This window comes from Amphiprion ocellaris, chromosome 11 (genome assembly GCF_022539595.1).
Source record: "Amphiprion ocellaris isolate individual 3 ecotype Okinawa chromosome 11, ASM2253959v1, whole genome shotgun sequence".
Lineage (NCBI taxonomy): Eukaryota > Metazoa > Chordata > Actinopteri > Pomacentridae > Amphiprion > Amphiprion ocellaris.
In genome coordinates this window covers 26,156,780-26,183,394 of record NC_072776.1, presented here as the reverse complement: position 1 = coordinate 26,183,394, position 26,615 = coordinate 26,156,780, and the positions used below count along the sequence as shown (strand labels likewise).

The 26,615-nt window shown below is 41.8% G+C and overlaps 1 protein-coding gene across 1 annotated transcript in view; it reads left to right on the top strand.

The window, feature by feature from the left end:
* The window catches only part of gli2a (GLI family zinc finger 2a), a 93,360-nt gene extending 66,952 nt beyond the window's left edge, over positions 1 to 26,408 (top strand). Inside the window, exons 5-14 of the mRNA XM_035943224.2 lie at positions 3,411 to 3,614; positions 12,256 to 12,457; positions 12,705 to 12,900; positions 15,276 to 15,386; positions 15,883 to 16,023; positions 18,409 to 18,558; positions 19,794 to 19,958; positions 20,347 to 20,628; positions 21,689 to 22,055; positions 22,290 to 26,408. Coding sequence (XP_035799117.1) covers positions 3,411 to 3,614; positions 12,256 to 12,457; positions 12,705 to 12,900; positions 15,276 to 15,386; positions 15,883 to 16,023; positions 18,409 to 18,558; positions 19,794 to 19,958; positions 20,347 to 20,628; positions 21,689 to 22,055; positions 22,290 to 24,610 — 4,139 coding nt within the window. The 3' untranslated portion in view covers positions 24,611 to 26,408. The remainder of the gene's footprint in view (positions 1 to 3,410; positions 3,615 to 12,255; positions 12,458 to 12,704; positions 12,901 to 15,275; positions 15,387 to 15,882; positions 16,024 to 18,408; positions 18,559 to 19,793; positions 19,959 to 20,346; positions 20,629 to 21,688; positions 22,056 to 22,289) is intronic.
* Positions 26,409 to 26,615: the final 207 nt, after the last annotated feature.

Below are 26,615 nucleotides of genomic sequence, written 5' to 3'. Positions count from 1 at the left end.
TGACCTGGGCTCCACAGTCACCTGACCTAAACCTAAGTGAGATGGTTTGGGATGAGATGGACCGCAGAGTGAAGGCAAAAACAACCAACAAATACTCAGCATCTCTGGGAACTCCTTCAAGACTGTTGGATACCATTCCAGGTGACTACCTTATGCAGCTGATTGAGAGAATGCCAAGAGTGTGCAAAGCAGTAATCAAAGCAAAAGGGAGCTACTTTGGAGAATCTAAAATGTAAAACATGTTGTGGTTTAACATTTTTTTGTTTACAACATAACTCCATATGTGTTCTTTCATAGTTTTGATGTCCTCAGTATTAATATACAGGGTAGAAATTAATTATAATAGCTAAAAACCACTGAATGAGAAGGTGTGTCCAAACGTTTGACTGGTAATGTAGTTGTGTAAAAAAATGAGAAAAGAAAGCTAAAGAAAGAATTCAAATCTTCTTTCTCATCTCCACATATGGCCAATAACAGTGTGGCGGGATGTCAATGTTGTGTTGATTTTGTTAACATACAGAAATGGTTGGACACAGCCCACTAATCTGATGCCGTAAGCACTAGCCTGAAAATGTAATTTTGCTGTAGCGTGCAAATAGTTATATTCATTATTTTTTATCTATGTAAATCCCCAAAAGGTACTTTTACATGCTCATATACTGTAGATGCTTAACTTCTTAATAGATTATAATCACCGTCATGTATTCATCAAAGATGGAAACACTCAGCTTTACACTTCTTATGGTGTTTGTAATATATATAAACTGAAGAATAAACTGCCAGTGATGTGGAAAATCTTTAAAGTCGACTATTCTGCAGCTGCTGTGACCAGTTAACATTAAGGTGTGATTAGAGTTGAGTGGGTTTACAATTTGTATATCCTGCTCCCTGAAAGTCAACTATGTCCTGCCTGACTGTAGCTCACTGCATGAATATGCACTTCAGTTTGCCCAGATGATTATTTAGCCAACAGTGATAATTAGTGTTACACCTTATACATTCCCCTAAATAAGGTACTGAAGCACACATTTCATCAAGCATTTTATGGTGTTTTTGCATGTGTATATATGCTCATGATTTGCAGTTTTATTCGACATATGCTTTGCAGTGCAAGCAACTAGCCTGCTCATTTGTATATGCGTTTGGGCAGTGGGAACCATAGAAAGTAGTGCAGACACAAACACTTGGTGCGCCTTAACTATTGAGTCCACACGATGACAGACCTGTCCTCGCTACCCCTGTTCAAACAACAGGTCGGAGAAGAGAGACGAGCCACAGGCCTGCACCAGCACCAGCACCAATAAATCATCAAGCACATGCTGCTGGCACGTAATGCCTCCCCACCTTTTAAGAGAAGCAATGCGGAAGAGATGCTGTCACTGATAAAGTGGCAGGAAAGTATGGCACCAAATGGAGGGCACTCTGCTGCTCTACAGAACATAAATAAAGTCAGTGGAACCATAGTGCTCAGTGAAGCATGTGTAAACTTCAGATAGGGATACATGGGTGCCGGGCATGTGTTGAAGGCTGTTTGTGAAACCCTAACCTCTTTAGGTATACTATTTAAATTACCATAGCCTGTAGTGTAATTCCATATAGACAGTCTTTCATTTATTTCAATCACAGTTGTAACATCTGGCAGCAAGGTTGAACACAAAAGAGGCAAAAGCACAAGGAAAAGAAAGCTTTTGTTGTCAAGGCAAATAGTATTGTTAGACTGGAATCTATCCCACCAGTCACTGGGTGAGAAGTGGGGCACACTTTGGACAAATTATATCCAAGTTAGAGTCACCAGTTAACCTAACATGCATGTTTTTGAACTGGGGAAGGAGCACCCATTGAAAATACACACAGGCACAAGGAGAGAGGAGCTGTGCTTGGAAAGCATTTCTACTTTCTGCCAGTGTAACTTTATGTCTGATTGTACTGATTAATAGTCTAGCTGTTGCCTCTCCTCCCTTTGTGATCATAAGTGAGGTCACATACACAAAAATACCCAGACACAAAATTTTACTATGCAGAGGTGGAAATGTGATCTGGCAGCGATGAAGAAACCAAAGTAGTATGCCTGGGTTGCTGCTGCTGCAGCGCAGACACCCTGCCTGTGCACTTTTACAGCCATAGCGTAATAGTTTCTGATGGATCCAGACTTTTTGCTTTATGTGTGTGCGTCTATGTGTGCAGAGGGTAGAAGTGGGCTGTGGCTTTACTCCCCCACTATACCCCAGTGATCCCAACCCCCACTTCCCCCATGTTTCCATCAGCATGCATATTAATCCACCATCAGCCCACACCCCTGTCAGCTCCAAACACCCATACCCAGTGAGGGAAGGAGGGGGAGGAAGCAGGAAATGGTGAAAGGGGGACACAGGCCCAGTTAGATGTCGGAAAATCCATCTCTCACTCTTATAGTTCCTGACATTTTTAAATGTGGCTTTACTGGGTGCAGGTGTTAACACATTTTTACGTCAATATTACTTTTGCTCCCGCAGACTTTAAGGCTTCCTCAGTATTATGACTGTATGTGTGTTTGTGCATCCATGTGCACCTGCACCCTGTGTATGACTTCAACTTGTCAAACATAATGCATGCACAACACTAGAGTGTTGTAGGGATGTGGTATTCCCCATTCCTAAGTAGCCCCCCTCTGTTGCCCCTCTCAGTCTCTTGTTCTGCTTCTTTTACTCTCTAGAGAAATTTTCCCTTAACTCAGCAAGCCTCAAAGACATCAGACATCTTTTATCAAAAGCCACATGCCCTGGGGCCATGGAGGCAAGCACAAATCTTCAAACCTGTAATACAAGGCACTTGTCTCCTCTGTTGAGTCCTCCTTGTAGCCTTACTGTTCTTGCAAATGTTCTATGAATGTATTACTTAATCACAAGAAAACAAAATCAAAATGTATTTCGATCAGATCCTCTGACTTGTCAAGATTCCTTTAACATCATCCACAGGGATATAATGACCTTTCACACTGAAAGATGAGCAGGAATTGTAACAGTTTCTTGCTGTGGCTACAATATTACAATATGGCTGTCACTGACTTTTTTGTTCAGCCTGGCGTGCTGTATATGTGTACCAAATTTGGTAGCTGTAGGTAAAACATGCTGCCTGTAGGAAAATGTAGGGGGCGCTATGGAGCCATTTTGCCTCACACCTCCACAGTTCCTATAAAATATAAAAATTTTGCCAGTTCTGGTGTGTGTGCAAAATTTCATGACTTTTTGAGCATGTTTAGGCCCCCAAAAAGACCCTTGTTCCATCAGTAAACGAAAGAATAATAATTCCTTGCATTTCAATAGGGTCTTCGCACCATTCGGTGCTCGGACCCTAATTACAGGACAAGAATACCATGAGATGTGTTTTTATTTTTTACTTAAACCCATTGTCTCCTCATTTTTCTGATACAGTGACCCATGAACATTTGAAGGACCGGGCCCTCTTCAGTCTCCCCCCTCCACCACCAGGGGCCAACCCCACAGAATACTACCACCTGATGGCCAGTGCCAGCCAGAGAAGCCCATATGGTGACCTGCTGATGCAGAGCGGTGCAGCAGCAGCGGCGGCAGCCGCGGCTGCAGCTCATCTACCAGATTACATCAGCCCCGTGGATGGTGAGGAGAAGAATGCTTACTACATTTTCACCTGATAAAAATACATGTTTTCCAATGCCTAGAAATTTCTGAATGTATAGGCCGGTCAAACAGCACATTTACAATTAGAGTTTGGTATTCATAATGTGACAGTTGAAGCATCAGTAGCAAAAATTACCCTAAGACTGTGGGTTTGGGTGTCAATAGCAATTTATTCCACCTTCAGATTAATCAGAATCTGTTTAAATTGTTTATGAAACAGACTCAGGTTGATTTTTCAACACTTGTCTCCCAATAAATGCAGCATATTTAGGTTATTTTATTATTTGAACATTTAAAAGCCTACAGAACTACCAACATTAAATGTCAGTGTGATATAGACACATCATGCCACAAAGTTAAAACCACCTGCATAACATTCTACTTGTCCTCTCGTGCCAACAGCTTTGACCCACTGGGACATGGACACTCGACCTCTTGAGGTGTCCTGTCATTACTGGCACCGTGCCAGACATGACAGGAGATCCTATGAGTTCTGTGGGTTGCAGGGTGGGATCTCTGCAGATCCAGCATGGGATCTAGGGAGAAGCCGGGTTTAACACCCTGGTGTCTTAGACATGTTCCTCAAGTAATTCATGTGCAGTTTTGCAGTGTGGCAGGGTGCATAGTCCTGCTGGAGGAGGCTGCTGCTGTCTGGGAGTGTTCCTGTCATTATGAGGTGTTCTTGGTTTCCACCATTGTTGAGATGGGTGATACATCAACATGTGAACATCCACATGCATGCCAGGGCCAAAGGTTTTCCAGCAGAGCATTACATTGTAACACTTCACCTGTTAGTGGTTTTAATGTTGTGGATGATTCATGTACATGTTAAAATAATACCTACCATCATAGTAAAACAAAAGCACATACATGTCTTTCATCCCTGTTATAAGAGAAACGGGCAGACTTTACAACCACCTTGTCCTTTGTTCTCAGCACCAGGCATGTTGATGCCATCCTCTTATTCTTTCTCTTGAGGCCTTTTCATGCAAGGGTTCCCCACATCAAAGCAAGTGATTTTCAGCCTTACACGCATGGGGGCGTTAGTTGAGGGTGCATAAACACGAAAAGCCCCAAGGCCAGGAGCTCACAAAATCATGTTACGACAGTGTCTTATTCTGATGGTGTGTATGTAGTGTAAATGTTTGTATTATGGACAACGTCCTACAAAAGTTGAGAGTAATCATAAAAGTGGCGACATGGAGGGAGTTTGAGTGTTTGAGCTCTACACTCAAACTGATACTTTCATCTCTGCTCTGTATCTGCATCAGGATGTTAAGGCAGGGATTAACCTTGCGGGCTGAAGATGCTGTCCACTTAATAGCAGGGATGAGGCCAGTTAATGCTGGTACACATAACACACAGTGCCAGGCAAATTCTCACAAACTTGTACACGTGTTTGCACACAAACTCACAGAGACCAGCCTGTTCTTTCATACCAGTTAGAACCTCGGCACTATATCAAATTGACAGTCAGGCAACAGAACAGACACTTGATTTCAGCAGTGAAAAAGCATCCAAGAAACTTTAAACCTTTATGAATAGGAAATAGAAAGTGAACAGAGCGGAAAACTGTCCATGAAAGTTAGTCTTTTTGATGCCTGATAATCAAATACCCCACTTGGCACTGAGGCCTACTTCACTCCAGGAGCCCTCGCTCTTTCTTTCATCCCATCCAACCACCCAGCCAGAAAAAAAAAACTGCTTTTGCTGCTGCAATGTCACACTCTTCTAAGACACTTATGAGCACTGCTCACGCACAGGTAGGAAAACACAACAGAGAGAAAAAAGTAAATCAGATACAGGATAGCTTGGCCATTAATATTTTAAATTATATCAGTCACTTAGTAAAACACAGCAGTGCTGAAAAGGAAGGGTGAGGAATGGTTATGGACTATGCAGAAACTGTTGACCACCTCTTTTTCTTCCCTCCTTCGCCTATTTCTCTTCTACCTCCAACCACCTCAGTGACCGCCGCTGTGCTGCCTTGCCCACACTTGTTTGGGGTGGTTGTTTGCTCATGAAGCCACAACCCCCACATCCCCCACCCCCACTGCCTGCTTCAGTGCAGAGTCCACACTAGCTGCCACAATTCCAGCAGCTTTTATTTAGTCTTCTACCGTCCAAGTAGTGATGTGGTCAAGTTTGGGCCACTCTGCCAGTCTGGAGGCTCTTCCATCGCGGAATCCAGACACAGGGACCATATTGACCGAGGCGGCCAGCTAATGGTCATGGCAGGTAGCCTCAGTCTGAATCAAAGACTCTGTTTACTGCCAGAGTGAGGAGAAGGAGTCCCTCATCCGTTGTCGTTAGTTTTGGAAAGCAGCACAGATAAAATCCATATTAAAAATCAATTTATGCACTAATATTCAGCAGACCCACCGCAAGAACTGAGAGCCTTCAGTGAACCCATAGAATGTCTTCTCAACCATCTCCTCCTCCTAGCCGATTCCCTCTGGATAAGTGAATTGCACGGCTCTGGGTTGAACCATGAAACACTGAATGCTGCTGTTAAAAATGTGCTGGTAGAAAAGCTGTGAGGATTTTTGACAGGGCTACAGGTCTTTCTGGTCAACTTGAGAATTTCAGGTTTTGCTATTGGTCATACCTCAAGCCAAACACTTAAACACAGGAATTTCTCACTAGAAAATGATGATGACAACTTTTAAAGATGGTGTTGCGATCCTGGTGTCTATGGTGTCCTATTACACATCGGTCACTGCCATTATCTGGCTAGGGTAACACTGAGACTAAAAGGACCAGACTGGGCTAAAATAACAAAAACATATTTAACTCCATAAAGCTGTTGTTGAAAAACATCAATACCAACAAGTCAAGAAATCATGCTCTGTTTCTTGTTTTTCTTTAATTAGTACAACAGATCAGTGATATAAGTTCAGTATTTGCTTTCGAAAAGAAAAAGTTGTTTCTTTATTCATTTCTTTATTACAAACACATTCAGCCATGTTTTAAGCTGATTTGGGAGGTTTACTTTAAAAATATTTTCTGATTTGCCAGTTACTTGTTCAAAAATATGGCCAGCAGCCTAATTCCATAAAAATAAGAATACTCACCAAAATTTGCTGACAGTGTAGCAAAAAAAGATGTCTAAACATCTTTTTTATTATTATTTTTTATTACTTTCCTATTTCCAAAGCAACAAAAAAATCCCATATAATGATACTGTATTCATGGTACCCTAAATTGTGTTTTCATTGTTAATTTAAGTTAAGTTACCTGCAACTAGAATCTGGTGGTAACTTTAATGATTACAGAGATTGCATTCTGTATGTGAAACATCTATATGCACAATAACGTCACTACTGCAAATGTTGACATGACATAAAAATATTTCAGATTTTAGTAAACAGATCAAACTTTTACAAAAAAATAAAAAGATATCCTGACAAGGACAGAGTTAGGGTTAGGCTTAGTGGGGAGGGTTAGGGTTAGGGAGGACTCAACTTGAAGACAGGGTTAGGGTTAGGGGTTAACCGCTATGAAATAATTCACTTGCAGCTTCTATACTGTGACTGTGTGTGACAGTTCATCTGTCTGATGTGAAGAAAAGTGTACTCTGTCATTGACCTCTAAATACATTAGATTAAGTAAACAAATTACTATTGCTTCTGTGCCATGTGCAAAAATGTACACAACTTTGTCTCAGCACATATGGATTGTGCTACTTTATACTAGTATATGTATAGGGCTGTTACAATGAAGGAGTTTTGAGAGATGGAGAAAAGCTCATTCCAACATTAGTGAACAGACATTAAAATATGATGAGCATTAACACTGGTACAGCATGATTACTGTAAGTGTACATAAAGTCACACTATGGTATTTCACATTGGAAGGCATTCAGAAGACTGTGTATGAATGAACAGGTATGGAAGGGGTGGGTGGGCAGAGAAATATCAGAGTGGTTTGCGGGAAAACATTGAAGCTCCCACGACAAAAGCAGCAGCCAAAATAAATGTCTGCCATCCTGAAGAAAAAGAGACTTTAGTGTTGGTGCAGTGGTGGGACTGGGGGAGATAGATTTGTGTACTGAGTTGGTGGTGAGGAGAGAGGGGAATTTAGGAGGGACTGGTCCCCTCAGACTGCATACACAAACACTTAACTATATGTTGGTTCATGAGCACATGGGTGGAAGTGTGTGCATAAACACGCTGGCAAACACAACGGCGGCTTTGGGCTGGACACTAGGGGCTCATAGAGGATTCGGCTCAAGCCCCCTCACTAATAAAATTTACAGTGTTAGCATTAGTGAGATTTAGCAGGTAAAATAAACATTCTGGGCTGGCTGTAGATGTGGAGGCCTTGGGCCCTGTTGGCACTAACTCACTGCATAACATATATTCTAAGTTGCAGACTTAGCAATGCTAATTGAAGTCTTTTGAATTGTGATTTATATTTAAAATCAACAAAGTGTTCAGTCCTGATGTGCAAATAAACCTAAATTTACACTTGTCGACAAAATGCCCAGAAATGCACCCACCTCACAGTTCTTCTACCTCAAACAGTTATGTATTATTTTACAAAAAAGAATTACATTTCACTCTTCAAATTTAACAAATGAACATCAACAGAGCTTGAAACTGGTAAGAGAGGTCTGAGTAGCATCGATCAATGACTTGTGTCAGCTCTCAGACAGTTTTCTCATTCAGGCAAAGCTTAGAAACGTTGTTTTGTTTGCTTCAAGTTTGTAAATGTTTATACCCTGTTATGTGTTTAGTACTATTTAAAGATAGTACTTACATTGCCTGCAAATAGGCACTACCTTAAATCTTTCACCTTACCTTTTTAAATACGCCATGTGAAATAAATCAAATAACTTAGATGAAATGCTGTGATTTTAAACTTACACTACAAACAAAAGTTTGGGGCCACCCAGGCAATTTCATGTTTTCCATGAAAAGTCACACTTTTATTCATGTGTTCACATAATTGCACAAGGGTTTTCTAATCATCAATTAGCCTTTCAACACAATTAGCTAATACAATGTACCATTAGAACACAGGAGTGATGGTTGCTGAAAATGGCTCTCTGTACCCCTATGTAGATATTCCATAGAAAATCATCTGTTTCCATCTAGACTGTCATGTAGACTAGATTTCTGATGAATTTAATGTGATTTTCATTGAAAAATACTGCTTTTCTTTCAAAAATAAGGACATTTCTAAGTGACGCCAAACTTTTGAACAGAAGTGTACATTTGGTTTTCCTTACAGAATCATGTCACACATGATTAGTTTAAGTACTGTAGGAAAATTGAAAATGCAGTGATTCTAGCTGTTTGCCGTTTCTTCATTTGATAAATCACGTGATTTTGATGATTTTAAAAAAACCCACCAGTGAATTTGGATTTTAGAGTATAAGAACTGACAATACACAGCTGCAAGCAAACTTTCAAACAAACTCACAATAAAGTATCACACTATCAAATGCAGTAAGATCCAGTCAAATGTTATCCAATGCCGTGTCTTGGCTCTGCTGCCTGTGGTCAGTCAGAGCAGATGCTATTTTTTTCTGTGAGCAGAGACTACATGTTCACGCATTCAAGGATGTTGGAAAGTTTGTATTTTTCACTACATTTTTGAGAATTTTTTGGCACTGAGCTGAGCTCTTGGCACTGTTTTTGCATCCTACTCAGCTACACTCAGACAGCTCCTCACTCTGCTGTTGTATAACTCTATTAGCTTCACTGTCCCCCTTAACTTAGGAAGAGTATTCTGGAGAGATGTAGAAATTGCAATTGCTTTCATTCACAAAACAGCCATGAATACAAATTGGAACTTTCAGGTGCTCTTTTTCTTAACCCTAAAAAAGGCTTTATAAAAGGTAAATACATTATTTTATTTTTCACAGTGCTCATTGCCCTAGTTTTTTAATCACAGTTTTTGGATTAATGCTAGATCCAGTCTTTGCAGAGTCTTGCATGATCTCAGGCTGTGATGGCACTTAGTGCTAGCAGCTAGCTATTTCTAGGGATTAGCACACCCCTCCATATAAAGTGCTTTCATTCTCCACAAAGCCATTTCAGTAAAAACAGCACAAGCAAATGCTGAAAATAATAACACACAAATACACACATGCACATTCCTCACTCTGGTTCTTTTTTAATATTTTTTCTTTACTGTATCAGTGTGCACTGGAGCGCCTGTAATTATGCCTCTCTATATAAATCCAGATCCCACAATTACAACCATCCCATGGTTCAGTCCCACAGAGCAATGGTGCACACATAGACACGCACTTATATATATATACACACATGCCATATTACCACACACTGCTGCGTCGCCACGGCCTGTGCAACATCTGTTTTCTCACTCCCTGCCGGAACCTGCTCACCCTTTCAATTATAACCACCACCTATAAAACACTCCTTTACCAAGTGGTGAGAGTTGTGTGTGCGCTTGTGTGAAATTTGTTCCAGGTAAAATTAGGTTAGATCAAGGACATCCATTGGAACAACACTGAGCTAAAAAAAAAAAAAAAAAAAAAAAAAGCTTTTCTGTACTTTAGTGTTTGAAGGCTGAACAGTGTAGAAACTTTCAGCTTTGTTGCTGGAGGCATTACGAATTCTTTTGAGGTGAGCAAGATATATAGACTGAAGTGGTGGTTTAAAGGTGGAGGTAGAGGGTGGTGTTGTGGGCACCATGCCCAGAGGGGTGAGGCAGGCGCCAGCCTAACAGGCCACCAGATTGTGAGGCCTGTTTCCTGCTTTATGAAGGGGAATATTAATACAAATATCTCTTGTTAAATATATTACCAAGCTCACCTCATTATAAAAAAAATAACAAATTGTAATGGAAGGAGCTGTTTTTCTTATTAGAATGAACTCTTCATTCATGATGATCTACCAACATCTTTTTTGTTCCTTCTTTCTGCCTCCCTCCTTTACTTTACTCTCACCCCTTTGTGTGGTTAACAAAAGATGACACATTAATTATGCCTAAACAGACGAATTCCCAAAGTCTTTATATTTTCAGGCCACTAACTACTCTATTTGCCATCTGAAGTTCCCAGGGGCCTTTTAACTGAGTCCATATGCATGTGCTTTACAACTCGCCACCTCCAAACATAAGCTTTGGAAGTAGGACCCTGCTTTATGGCTGTAGGTCTGGCATGGTGATTATGGTGGTGCCTGCGTTCATTTGGCTTGAGGGGTTTGAGTTCTACCAGCAAAGAGTTGGGGATTGGCAACATATTGACAGCAGTGGAGTTGACATGCAGCAAATGTGTGTGTGTCGGGTCACAATACATGTGCACAGGTGAGCTGTGATGGGCCTATTATGAGTTTCCTGCTTCTCGCGCCTCTGATGATGTCTGCTGTAAGTCCTAATTAAACATGTGCACAAACATGTACAATCCCTGTCCCTCACACTGGGAAACAGCATCTGTTGGTCCCAACCACAGGTCTGTCCTTGTCTATATAGGAGTAGGTGGTACATGTCTCAGAAGTTTAAAAGAATGATAGACTATCATACGTATCTTTAAAAAACATAGTCTTCTCTTCAAATTCATGGGAAAGCAGTCAACATGTTATTTTCTTGTGCTCTTTTTAGTAGAATCTAAAAAATAGTGTAAGAACCAGGTTTAGTAGGAGGCCATGAACTCTACCTTTGTGAGTCAGCCTTGTTCTTTTTTAATGGTATTCTGAAATCAATTTGTTTAAATTGCCTCCATTTAACTTGCCCAAGTACAACAGTCCTAAAGAGATTGCTATCACAGTAATTACAGAGAATGATTGGGCCGATTCATTATGCACAAGAGGATGCGAATGTTAAATAGGGGTGCTGTGTGTGTGAGAAAGATGCAGGAGATAGAGTGTAGCCTGGCATGGCAGTGACCTCCATTAGAATGCTTGCAGCTGAACGTTTCTTCAAACATGGTTCAGAATAACCGCTGGTTCTTACTGAGGCCAGACTGACTTTTCAGAATCAGGACCAGATAACTTTTTTTAATTCCTGCAGGGCAGTTGTTTTATAACAATTGTTCAACGTTATGAAAGTTGTAAAATTATAGTATGTGGGCTACAGAAGTCACTAGGGTTTAACATGATGAACTGGGCCCTGGTGTAATTAATTCTAGTAATAAATTGCTGATCAGCATTTCGAAGAGCTTCAGTAAAAAAAATAAAAATTAAAAAGAATAATGCCCTTTTTGGTCCTTAAAGAAATTTAACTTCTCAATCAAAATTAAACAACTTCAAGAACCAAAGAAACGTCCAGTTTGTATTTACTGTAGCTCTTAAGATTACGATGACCTGGATGACTGAGAATCTACACAGCCTGCAGCTCCATTAAATAAGGGTTAGCAATGCGATGAAAAACAAGAGAACTAGTCTCTCATCCAGCCATCCAAGCAGAACATGAAAATAAGTTTAAAAATCTGAACGCAAATAGGAACAGTTTTGTCAGGCTGCATACGTCAATTTTACATCAGTTCTTCAATTTAGTTAACAGTGAGACAAGGCACAAGTTAAATAGCATATTCAGATATGTTTCTATGGAGCTGATTCCTTTTGAAATCACATGTCTACATTTGTGGAAAAAATGTCAAAGATCGAATTTCCGAATGGCTGACTTTGCTGTTATTGTTTGTGTCCAGTATCCCGTTTTTCCAGCCCAAGGCTGACGCCTCGACTGAGCAGGAAGCGGGCACTGTCCATCTCACCACTGTCAGATGCCAGCATTGACTTGCAGACCATGATCCGCACCTCACCCAACTCCTTAGTGGCCTACATCAACAACTCCCGCTCCAGCTCAGCTGCCAGCAGCTCCTATGGGCACCTTTCAGTTGGAGGGATCAGGTGTGTACTCATTGTGTATGCAGGTTATTTAACAAACACATAGACACTTGAGCATAGCAGTACATCTAACTGTCGATCAGCATATCTGTCAGTAGGACTATAAGAATACAAACTATTATGCTGGTGTTTTGCAACTGACAGTTGGGTCAAATTAACTGTAATTGATTTATAGTAATCCTACTGCAGGTTTAGTTAGTGCTATTAGACAAAAATCTCCATCTAACATTCCCTCTCTCTTCACACGCAGCCCCACATTCAGCTTTCCCCATCCCATCAACCCAGTGGCCTACCAGCAGCTACTGTCCCAGCAGAGGGGTCTCAATGCCTTCGGCCACACACCTCCTCTCATTCAACCGTCGGCGTCGTCTTTCTCTGCTCGTCAGCACCCCCTCACTGCTTCACCTATGTCCACCCACAACACGTCCAACTCTGAGCCAAACCAGGTAGGAATTTGAGTACACTTGTGTGTTACAGATTCAGGTTTCACCTCAGATCTCATTTCAATGAATGTGTCCAGCAATCTTCTGCGAAGTACATTTTTTGCAGAAGAGCAAATTAATTAATTAATAATTTGTAGTAACTGCCTTCTGCTGCTGCCTAGCAGTCTGACTGCAAGCGGTCGCAGGCCACTGCACCAATGCAGTTTTCTCATATGTGGTCATGATTTATTTAAATGAAACCAAGCTAACTTAGGATGTGTACCTATAGTCCACAAGAGAATTATACACAAAACTGTTAGCCTTAAGAATCAGTTTAAAAAATAAACTGATGTGTTTCTCAAATGTTCTTCCAAATTATTTTAAAACAAAGATCAGGTGAAAGTACAGTGAGCAATACTAATCTAACAGACTTTAGTCAAAATCAGTGAATCTCTCTTCATGGTCCACTGGCTATCTGTCCTGTGTGCGCTAAAGAAACATGCTGTCTTTGTACACAGCCATGGCCAAAGGCACAAAACACTGTTCTAGCATGTTCCTGTCCATATTCATGGTTTGCACTCTGAAAGTATTACGGGAGATAAATCTGGTACATTCTATCTATGTAAATATGCTATGTATCAACAGTCTTCCTCCAGAATCAGGTTCCACCTTTAATCAGCTTTATGAGCCAATTAGACTATAACTGCACCTAGTATGAGAAAAAGAATGACATATGGATTCAGACAATAATGAACAATGTGACATCCTATTATTTGTCAGATGTGAATTCAGGACCTACATTCCACTCAGGTTACACAAGGCCACTTTTCTAAAAAGAGAGGCTTGGTTGGTAACAATTCAGAATAAAGAAATCTATTTGTCTTGATAAAACATAGGGATTATTAATATTATTAAGAATTAATAATATAATTTAATTATTATTGAAGACAAAAACTTAATGGCCAATCAAGGAGCTGAAAATATTTATTGTATTTTACTTCTCTGTAGGCACTGTCAGATGTAACTTCCTACTTAGCATTATAACTATCATTAAGCAGCAGCTAGCGATGGCCAGGACTAATGATTCCAATTACTATTAAATGTATTATTTTTTTTAGGTTAAGCTAAAAGTGATTAAAAATTGGTCATGGCTTTTTCCAACAACTAATCCTAAACACACGATAGCAAAATGACAAACACATTTGACGAGCTGGAACCAGCAGGTGAATTTTGTCATGAATGAAATATTTTTGTAATGAAGTCTCAGATCAGAAATATGCAGAAGCCTGCTGTATACACTGCAGGTTGATAAAGAGAGTGAATCGGTGAAATATTTGCACCTTATTGTATTTGCTCCTTCACACACACAAACAGTGACACTCTCCCATCCACACACATAAGCAAACACACATTCAGCTTTATTTCAACAGTGATCAGAACCATATTTCCCTTTTGGTTCCCAGCCAACTGAATGAATCATCGAGGCCCCCAGAAATGTACCCTGAAGTATAGCGTCTGGGTGGGATTAGAAGATTCCTTTCCAATGTTGGACCCCCTTCAATGAACTTCAATACACACACACACACACACACACACACACACACACACACACACACACACACACACACACACACACTCATTTATTTCCTTTCTTTCCATCTCCATTAGCACTTTAACAGGCCTTCTGAGTCTTTGTCTCTCCTTTGTGTTCAGAATGAGTCGGCAGATCAAAGCCACATACACACACACACACGCACACACCCACACACACACACACACACACACACACACACACACACGCACACACACGCACACACACACACACACACACACACCCTCCCGAAAACCCCGACCCTGCCTCCTCCCCAATCCATAGTGACAGTAATAACTCCTCTTCTTTCATATTTCCTTGCGGCTTTGGCGATCATAAAGCAGTCTAAATTGTTTAGTCTCGGCAGCGGGTCCTAGTCTGACTTATGGACTGCGGTGCCTGGCGCAACCAAGACTCTTCACATCTCATTGCAATGAAGTTGAAAAAAAAAGCATGGTAGCTTTGTGACTTAGAGATCTGATTTCCTGTTGCTGCTCCTGTGGTGTGAAAAGCAGCAGTGCAACTGAGTGGAATTTGGTGGTTTAATTCATTGAATGATTGTTCAAATTAATAGGTGAGTGAGAGGGAGGACTAATGGATGTATGGATGGATGAATGGTGAGATTGTTGGGATTTATGACGTGATTGGATGATAAATTATGAATGAGTGGGTTGCTGGGTGGGGAAATGGGTACATGGTTGAGAACAGCAAGGTTATGCCTCCTTTTTACATTCAGCAACTTATATCCACTGCAGTAAAAACGCGTGTCCCTAAACTCTCCCTCTGGTCTGATGTTGGTGTCTTTAAGAATGCCAGTGGAGACCCAGCAGTGAGCAGCACAGTCAACCCATTGACTACCAAGAGGTCAAAGGTTAAGACTGAAGCAGAGGGTCCACTGCCTATTTCACCATCCTCTCAGGTGAGCGAAAATAGTTGACATAAGTAGACACTCAAAAATTCTGTTCAGCTCACCAGCAGTGGTTAAAGATTTTAGTTGTTTGATCTGCAACAACTTTCAAAAAACTCTGAACAATACCAGACATTTTTTCTTACTTAGCTATTTCTGTCTGCTCCAGCTGCTTACGGTGGGACAATAGCCCTGTTTTTAAGTGTAGTTGCTAATTTGGCTCTAATTGATTATAGGTACTGATTAAAAATGCAGCTTTAATCAGTGTGTCACACAATAAGATCAAGTAACAACTCTTATTGTCATTACAATTAAGAAGCAAATAAGATAAGAGAGAGAAAATAGTACAGAATGTGTCTTTCCATATTGATCACAGATTTGGGGAAAAGATTCTGTCTGTGTTTGCAAAGTTTTATTCCAGTCATTTATACACTTTAACGGTTACAAATAAAGTGTGCATACTGTTTGTTAGCCCCTTCTGACAAAGTGCTGTACTGTGTTCATCCAGGACCATGGCGGGGGGATCTTGGACCTGAGTGAAGATCTGGATAAAGATGATTGCAAACAGGAGCCCGAAGCCATATATGAGACCAACTGCCACTGGGAGGGCTGTTCCAAGGAGTATGACACCCAGGACCAGCTTGTCCATGTGAGTGCCAAGCTTGGTGACAATATGGCTGTCGTATGGATTTATCACAGGCTCAGTTGTATTTTAACTAATAGAAAGAGTATATAGACACTTACCTGAAGGTGACACTGGGAAAACGACCTAATGTCACTTTTGGGTTCAGTGTCAAGTCTTTCGCAGATATGACTGACCGTGACAGTCTGGATGCCAATCATGACACTAGAATTATTAATTTTCTTTGCTGTTGTGAAAGTAATTTCTAAATTATGCCAAAGGAGCTACTGTATTTTGTTGTGCAAAAAGTGAACAGTTCAAACAACTCTTCTGCTCCTCATTAAATCCATGTTGATTAAGTCTGGTCAGAAAGCCGTCCAATGACTGATCCTTTCCTGTTGGGTTGACACGCACGTTAATGAGCCTTCCAGCTCTCGCCAAATTCAAGCCAGAGCCCTCCAGCTGTGCCCCCTCCCCACAAACCCCTCAGCCCCGTGAACCCTAACCCCTACCCTCTCACTCCCAACAACACTCCCAACCCCTGAAGCCCAGAAGGCCGGCCATAAATCCATCGTCATGCCAACTACTCTGAAGTTATAGAGCCTTATGCTCCACCTTTTTCCAGGCCAACTTCTCTCCTTGCTTTCTGCTTTATGACTGGCTGTCATTCACCTCAGTGCAGTGGTAGGAAGGGCACATGTCAGGTCCACAAACACCGAGACCAATGGGAGGAGATGGAACGGTCGCTGTGGGCTGCTAGAAGTCAGGACCAGAGTTACCTTTCGGAACTATTGCCCCAGCTCCAGCTCCCTAGCCACAAACTCTGTGAGAGCTTGCCAGCATCATCAGTGAGGGGACTAACAAAGGTGGTTGTGGTTTGATTGTGGGTGTAGATGGACAATGTGAGGCCAGCAATTTTTTAAATCCTCACTGGACATGGTGTTTTTAAAGTTTCTCCTTGCTATAAACTTTATAAAATCCAACCAGAAATCCATGAGTTTAGTTTAATACTTTTTTTTCTTCAACGGTTCCTGACGACATCTCCCTTAGCACATGTTGGATTTTGCACAAGTCTCACAATATCAAAAAATAAAAACACACACACACACACACCTATGGGTTTTCCTGGTTTCTGTTGGACCAAAGTAATCCTGTTTCAATAGCCCCTAAATTATGGATTCACAGTAGTGTGTAACCTGAAAATAGACACCTGTGCTTGGGCCACACACTTGTTTCCATTTCTCCTCCTTCACCCAAAATAGATCTCAGCAGAATCGCCAACCACAGAGCTTTTTAGCTGGTGAAGAAGTGGTCACATAAGTGGAGCTTTGTGGGCTTGGATGTCCTCAGGAAATTAAGTGGTTGCTCCGGTTGTGTGGATATTTGCATGTGGTGCAAGTTTTGAAATGTGTCTGTTCAGAAACATTATGTGTGTACAGCAAGCATGTTTGCTATAGAAAAAGGTTTGAGTTTGCTTGATACGACATGTTGTGTCAGAGGACTGGATTGAAGTTTTCCAGGCACATCCTTAGAGGAAAAAATAATTTCATATTTTTTGGTTTCTTTTCATTTCTTACATAATTCATGCCAGTGCTGTCTAATTTGTCTCAAAGTCCTAGACAAACTGATGTAAAATTTTAGTGCACAATTAAACATCTCACAGGAAATCCAAAGTTGTTTAAATCAGTCCAATTGGACTTTAACAAGTGACAAAGGGGGTCACAACTTTGTCACTCCCTAGCTCCCAACGACCATCGTTGAGGAGCCAGGTGGGCCTTGGCAATGGTCGTCGGAATGTGAATAACACTGACCACACCTCACAGAGGTTATAAGCTGAGGCAACATCAACCACCACCAGAACTGAAGAAGCTTCTTGGATGAGAAGTGAAACGTCTTCAAGGAACCTTCTTAAAGTCCAGTTGGATTGATTTAAACAACTTTGGATAACCATGACCTGGATGAATGAGAAACTACACAGACATCTCACAGGAAACTTTTTCCCCACCAATTTCCTGATACATCAAACGTAAGGAGAATAGAAGATAAAGGTGGTCACAAAATCCTCTTCCTGATCACTTTTTATGAGAATCCAGAGAAGCTCATCTTCCTAGAAAGATGTTAACAAAAACACACACAGCCTGAAAAAGCAGTCATTTATAGGTTTTGTTTCCTGTTGACGGAGGCATAGTAACTGTCATTTATCATGGATAGCTCACAATGTGAGAGCATGATGGCACATGCATGGGCATATAAAAGAGGGAGCATCTTCTGGTGAGGAAAAAGTGCATGAATCTGCTGACTCGGACACACACTTGGTATAAAGTCACAGTGTTTTCACATGTATTGGTATCACAGACGGAAATGTGTTCAGATACATTGTGATGACTGACTAGAAGTGATATGTCTCCTCAGCACATCAACAATGACCACATCCACGGTGAGAAGAAGGAGTTTGTGTGTCGCTGGGAGGAGTGTTCACGGGAGCAGAAGCCCTTCAAGGCCCAGTACATGTTGGTGGTCCACATGAGGAGACATACAGGAGAGAAGCCGCATAAATGCACAGTAAGAACTTCGTATTCTAGTAAAATCCTGTGATAACTGCCTAGTTAACTGACCGACTAAACACAAGATTATCTGACTCACTGTCTAACTGAAAACTGTATTTCAGACAGCATTTCAGTAACTTAGTATTACTCTTCCTTAAAGTTAATAAAAACTACATTCACCACAATGCAGACAGCAGCGTGTCTTCTCATATTTGCCAACATTTCTGCAAGGCCACAGCAGACGATATACAATTGTACACATATACAGACTAAGCAGTACAGGACATGACTGACAAAAGGAACTTCATGTGAAAAATCTTTGGAGTGTCCCTTTAACTGACTGCTGAGCTGATTATTCAACTAATACAAATAGAAGTTAGATGTTACTTGGCCACATTAGCAGCTAAACAGTCTCAACCCTACACCCCTGCCCTTTACCTCTGAAAGAATATACTCACGAAAGTCCATGTGATTTTCTTGTGCATATACTTGCCACCAGTGATATTTTAGTGTTGATACAGTAAATCATGGGGTTTCACTGAAGCCTTTATTTTCTGTGTGAAGATCAAATTAGGGGGCTGTTTGCTTGGCTTCAAAGCTCAATCACAGGCTCTTGTGAATGCATTAAAACAGATGACTTGTGAAGGAGAGAGTTAAGAAAGTTGATTGACAGTGTGGGCATATAATTAAAATCTGCAGTCAAGCAGGGGGCCGTGGGTCCTTATTAAGACCAAGCTGTATATTCTGTGCACAAATCCCACATGCATCTTCTGATAACACTGACTCCCCTTTACTCTTGTCTTTAAAGGGAGAATCTTCTGACTTTTTCATCCCCTTTCTGAGCTTCTCTTGTTTGATTCTCTTTTAATTTCAAAGTCAATTACACTCACAATGACTGCTCAGAAGGAATACCAAATTATAGCTTGTACAGTACAAGTGAACACAAAGGCTAAACACAGACTTCTCTTTGTCTCAACAAAGCACACCAGACAAAGAGCTCTACCACACCTCACACTTAGTTTAGATATTTCACATAATAGCCCTTTTTACCAACGTGTAGCAGGGCTTTGCTTTTGTGTGGCACTCCACAGTAGGTGGGCAAGAGTCCAAAAGTAGAGTACATTTAAAAACTGAAACACACAGGGCTTTTTTGTTGTTGTTACCCGTTTCTTTCTCTGCCCAGCTGCAGACAAAATAACACGACACTCAAGCAGTCAGCCTCATGTTCCATTTGTCTGTCTGTCCTTTCAGTTTGAGGGCTGCTCCAAAGCTTACTCTCGCCTAGAGAACCTCAAGACCCACCTCAGGTCCCACACTGGGGAGAAGCCCTATGTGTGTGAGCATGAAGGCTGCAATAAGGCTTTCTCCAACGCCTCAGATCGGGCTAAGCACCAAAACCGCACACATTCAAATGAGGTATGTTCTCACACACACACACACACACACACACACACACACACACACACACACACACACACACACACACACACACACACACACACACACACACACGCAGATTGATTAGCTGGTAGGATTTCATGCATTTGATCTGATTTCATTCACCAGAATTATCAGTATTGAGGTCTTCACATTTGTTCTATTTTCTGTTCAAGAGTTGAATAATGGCATCACGAAAAAGCTGTCACTGCTATATTTCTGTGGTGATTTATGCAGGCCTCACATAGGACAATCTGAAAAGTCTGACGAACTTTTTTATTGCATGCGAATATTTTCCATCCACATCTGAAGAGAGTCAAAATTCCTTTCTTCCGCAATAAGAATCGTGTTAAATCCCTCTTGGCAGAAACCATATGTGTGTAAAATCCCGGGCTGTACCAAACGCTACACGGACCCAAGCTCTCTCAGGAAGCATGTAAAGACAGTCCATGGACCCGAAGCTCACGTCACCAAGAAACAGCGAAGTGACGCTCCTCCTCGACTACAGCCACCCAAAGGCAACGGGGAGAATGAGGCAAATTCCAAGCATGGTACAAGAGGCGTGGATGGCAAGATTGAAGCAAACAGCACCTCTAGAGGAGTGGAAGACTGCTTACAGGTCAAATCTATCAAGACGGAGAATTCAGTGGTGAGTCCAGCCACATAAAATAATCAGTTTCACCAGTTAATGTAACATGATCATGATTTTGAATTCATGGCATTGTATGTTGTTAAGAAGCCAACAATAAGCTGAACTTGAATTTTCTTACAGTTTTTCACTTTACTAACATTGCTTTGAAGCTAAATGTTTACTGCTGTTACTGCCTGCATCCCTTCTAACCCACTCTCTGGTTCTTGCTTGAACTTGCTTATCTCTTTCCCTTAAAACCTTCCTAATGGACAGACTTCATTGAGGTGAGCACCCAAACTGTCTCACTGTCTTTTTACAGCTCAGCATGGGAAATATGTCATGTTTCATGCTACATCACTGCATTCTTTCATAACAAAATTGGACTAGGAGTGTATAATTATCCATTTTAACATCTGTAAAATGTGCTCCATTATATAGGATACACACATTATTCTGCACACAGTCTTACGCTGCCATTAAACTGGATTTTTCTGTCCACGAGAACAGCAACACATGATAGAAGTCATTGTCACATTAATATTCAAAAGCTGGGACTGCTTAAGCATGGGTGCTGAACAAGTACTGCTAACATCGTGCTGTGATCAAGATTTTAGTTCATTTTGAATCAGAGTGAACTACTGTCGCTGCTGGACTGTTGCTCACAGAACTTGTTTCTTATTGTAAATAAATCAATCTATTCTATATTTAATGCAATTGTGGAATTATAGGCCTGCATTAGTTATTACAAAACACCATTACAATCTGAATTTTTTAACCGTGGTAATTATTTAATATTGAAGAATGCCTAAAGGCATTCTCTGAACTTGGCGTGAGACTTTAGTTTATATTTTTCCCTCATTTATATTCATTTTTAATTTTTAATTTCACTTACTTTTCATCTCCTTTTTGTTTTTCTTCACATCATATATTCAAAGAGCAAATTGATGTGAGTGTTAAGTTTGGCAGAATATTTATTCGCTACTAGAAAATTGAATGATGAACCCCTTTCATTTAGGATCAACCTGCTATAATTTGATTCATTACACTTATTGAATTCCTGATTGCTGTCCCCTTCCAGACATATCAGTCCAGTCCTGGCGGCCACTCATCATGTAGCAGTGAGCCATCACCTCTTAGCAGTGCCAACAACAACGACAGTGGGGTAGAGATGGCCATGCACAGCGGGGGCAGCTTCAGGGACATTAGTGCGCAGGATGAGTGCCCCATGGTTGACTCCACTGTTCCAACTGGGGGTCAGCAGGCTGGGGTGGGACTTCAGTTGAGGAAAGCTGCAGGTCATGGTGGCGCAGTAACCATCAAGCTGGAAAACATCAAGAGGGAAAAGCTAAAGACAGTGAGGGACTCCTGCTCCTGGGTTAACTCGGCACCACAGCCGCCGCAGGGCCAACGCAACAGCATGAAACTGCCTCCCATCCCTGCAGTCGGTAAGAAGAAATTGCTGAGGAAATCTTTTTGCTGTCATGTTTAAAAGGCTAAGTGCTCTACTGTACAATGAACGTTGAAGATGGCGAGTGTCATCTCCATAGTAGAGTAAGTGCAAATGGAGAAACAGCCATAATCAGTAATGCTCAGTCTGTAATTGAAAACTATTATGTATATATGCCATAAGTTGGTGTCCTTATGCAATAATGTTTCTTTTTATCATTCTTCTCTGACAGGTTCCCTGCTGGAAAGCTCCAACATAATGAGCAACTTGAGTGGTTCGTACCCTAGCCAACGCATGGGTGACCTAGCTTCATGTGAGGTAACACTGCTGAACCAGCTAAATGAGCGCCGTGACAGCACCACCAGCACCATCAGCTCAGCTTACACCTTGAGTCGACGTTCCTCCGGTATTTCACCCTGTTATTCCAGCCGTCGCTCCAGTGAGGCATCTCAGTTTGGTGCTAACCGCCACAACAATATCAGTTCAGCTGACTCCTATGACCCAATCTCCACTGATTTGTCTCGTCGCTCCAGTGAAGCCAGCCATTGTGGAGGTGGGGGTGTAAGTGGAGGTGGCGGAGGAGGCCTGCCAAGTCTCCTCAGTCTTACACCAGCTCAGCATTATCGGCTCAAAGCAAAGTACGCTGCTGCCATTGGTGGAGCTCCACCTACTCCTCTTCCCAATATGGATCGAATGAGCCTGAGGACACGCATGGCCCTCTACAGTGACTCCCAAGAAGTCTCTTCACACCCATTTCATCAGCCACCATGTGGAACTGTGCCCAGGCGATGCAGTGATATTGGATATGGCACGCAGAGCATGATGCCCCATGAAGTGCCCAACAACCTTCCACGTCGTGCCAGTGACCCAGTGCGCCGTCCCTCACTGGACCCTCTGGCCTTTCCCAGGGTGCAGCGCTATAACAGCATGAATAGTATGAACCCCATGAACACTGCATCAGCTGCAGAACGCCACCAGGCACTGGCTATGCAGGGTTATACTCGCTCTGATGGAAGCCTGCAACGCTACCCATTTGCTCCTAGACCACCTAGCATTTCTGAGAATGTTGCCATGGAGAACATGGCAGTTGATGGAATGATGGTTGGGGGTGAGCAAAGTGGAGAGGAGGATATGGTGCTTCCAGATGATGTGGTGCAATACCTCAGGGCACAGAATTCGGGCCCATCAGGTCACAACTTGGGGCAAGTCGACTATAATTCCAACAATCAGACTCAGGGCTACCAGATAGGCATGACTCCACCAGCATCATTATATGCACAGAGAAGGATGGCCATGGTGGATGCCACCATGTCTCACCCCAATCAGGACATGCAGTCCTGCCAGATTGGTCCCGATGGCTCACAGCAGCCCTTTTCACCCCCATCAGACAACATGAAAAAAAATAACATGCCAGTGCAGTGGAATGAGGTGAGCTCAGGTACAGTGGATGCCACAGCCAAACTCTCCAAACAACAACAGCATCCTCTTAGGGAGAACCTAGCTGTTGTTCAGCAGAGGCACAACTTTGGGTCCTTCCAGGCACAAGGTCAGAGTCTGAGCAGCAACCAGCAGGTAGTGCCTATGAGCCAGAATATATCTATGCAGGGGTATGCCAACCATAGCAGCCTGAGGCTGATGAACATCTCCCTTCAGCAGTATCAGCAACAGAGGCAGTGCAACAATATGAATTTTAATGAGCAAATGAGTCCTCAGCAAGGGTATGGCCAAGAGGCAATCCCAAATACTATATCTGGGAGCACTAGCATGAGACCTACCCACAACAGCATGGCAGATTCAGAATTGCAAAGTTACAGAGCGAGAACACAGACTGATGGGTTTTCTCATGTGAACCAAGTGGATCAGCAGCGGATCTACAATGTTCCCTCCCAGCAGCAGTACAGTATCCAAAATGGAGGGAGAGGAATGTTACAACCCAGACCCCCCACAGAGCCCAAGTCTGTTGCCAGACAACACACGGGGTCGAACATGACAGAACAGAGCCGCATCTCCAAGTCTTCTGATTTGAGCCCCAGTCATGGTAATGACACCTCTGAGGCTAGCCCAAAGAGGCCTAGTGGGTCAGTGGCCCACAACAGCAACTCAGAAAATCAGAACTCTGCTGTGTTTTATGCAGGTCAGATTCATATGTTTGAGTCAACCTCTGTTAGCTATGATGCCCCCATGTCCCCATGTGTCAGCCAGGCTCCTGCCAGCAACACCACTGCTGCAGCCAACATGGCTTCACCAGGAGTCAACCAGGTCTCCAGTAGTACAGTGGATTCTTCCACTGCTGGATCTGGGGGCACAGAGCATGCCCAGATTGACTTTGACACCATGCTCGATGATGGGGACCACTCCAGCCTAATGTCAGGCACCCTGAGTCCTGGTCTTCTGCAGAGCCTCTCTCAGAGTTCCTCACGCCTCACCACCCCCCGCAACTCTGTCACCCTTGCGTCTGTACCAGCAGGGATTGGCAACATGGCCATTGGTGATATGAACTCAATGCTCACAGCCTTGGCTGAAGAAAGCAAGTTTCTCAACATGATAAGCTGAGAGCAGTTAAACTTGTCAACCCTTCTTACCATTGTCTGTCAGGAATATGTGGACAAGACAAGAACGCACTGATTGTACAATGCAAACATGGCTATTTCATACACTTCGTCTTCATTGTCCATTGTAATATGCTTATCTTGTAATATTTGCTTCAGATTATAATATGTTACTTTAAAAAAGTTAATAGTAAATATAGCTAGGGTTAAGGACCATTTTCTATCATCATTTGTTAAAAAAGCCATACTTTTTAGCATACTATGATAGCCCAGGTTAATATAAATGCATCAAACACAATTGCCATTCAGTATTTGCTGGTGTAATAGACCTTTACAAAGTGGTGCACTGACAACAGTTCACATAGTGCCTTGCTAAGGACATCAAGGTTGAGTATCTGAGTACATCATGAACACACACTTACCAGGAAATGGACATGCCATGTAGATATCAGATAACATTTTCTCATGACGAGCATTATGTGTGTAGATTTTACTGTGTGGTACTTGCTTTAAGTTATACTATAGACTTTTTGTGTTGAAACTAGGGCTGTCAAAGTTACAGTGACATATGGACACTTCCTATTAGTTCCAAAAAGATAATGTGCTAACCTGGAACACACCCTGGAACACACTTGCATGCTATGAAAATTAATAAGAAATGTGCACTCTTTTGGAACAAGGTCTGAAACATCATCACTGAGCACAGATGGAAAAAGTGTACATTTTCTTCCAAACAAATTCTCAAAGAACTACAGTTTAAGCTAATCACTGAATGGTCAAAGACTCTCCAAGCACTGACATTATTGAACATAGTCCGAGCCAAACAACAAACTGTCATGCAGAAACTGATACATGACCATCTAAAAGAAAAACTGTCAGCTGCAGTTTATATATGCCCTTAATTCAGTGCTACTGTGGCAGCCTGTCTTGTGCAAAACTTGTTTTGCATTGCTGAGTTTTAACTACCCCTAGATTATGGAATAAACAATTGTTATGTTAAACATAGTGAATGTGTATGTTTTTTCTATTAAGTTCAATATGGAATTAATCCATTTGACAAGACATTTTTAACTATTTGCAATTTACAAAATTCAGTATGTGACAGCCCTAATTTAAACACATGGTTGTACAACATTATGATCCACAGATATTAAGTGCTTTTTGATCATGGCCAGAGCTCTTGGGGGTGGCGCTGTAAAGTCTGATTTCCTTTTTTGCCGTCTGGATCAGAGACATTAGGTCTCTATGGTCCCATCTCACAAGGGTAAATGATTGAAAAGGACAAGGATATGCCTCTGTGTTAGTCCATCAGGGCACACGAATCCATGTGTATCTGATGAGCAGCATTCGCTAAAAGAATATACAAGTACCTCTGTGTGTTCTCGGTAGAGATCCAGTCCCAATTAACACATTCATACCCCCCTTGCTGAATCCCACATCTCCACAGGGTTCCAGTTGAACTGCGGAGTCCGGGAAGGGACTCAGACTTTGATAATAAAAATCCTGTTACGGACAGGATCAGCAAAATAGGTCTGCAGATTCCTCAGTTTTATGTTTGTTGAATTTCTAAGTAGCCTTTCAAATGTTTGTGTGAATGGTACCATCCACTTTTACTATGCTCAGTGTATGTGGGTTTGTGTGTGTGTGTGTGTGTGTGTGTGTGTGTGTGTGTGTGTGTGTGTGTGTGTGTGTGTGTGTGTGTGTGTGTGTGTGTGTGTGTGTGTGTGTGTGTGTGTGTGTGTGTGTGTGTGTACATAGCTTTTGTACATTTCAAATAAACTATCTCCTTTTTTCTGTTTAAATTCCTTCGTTATGTCTTCTTTGAAATCACGTGGTCTATGGTCCATGGAGGGCACATTAAAGCAAGGCTAGTATGTTACAAGTGAAATCACATTTGCCATGTTCTGAGACTGCTGTGTTAAGGCTGAACTCTGATATACACACTCTCCAGTGACCATACTGTATGTATGAATGCATAAACCAAACTATGTATGAGATATAGCCGAGTG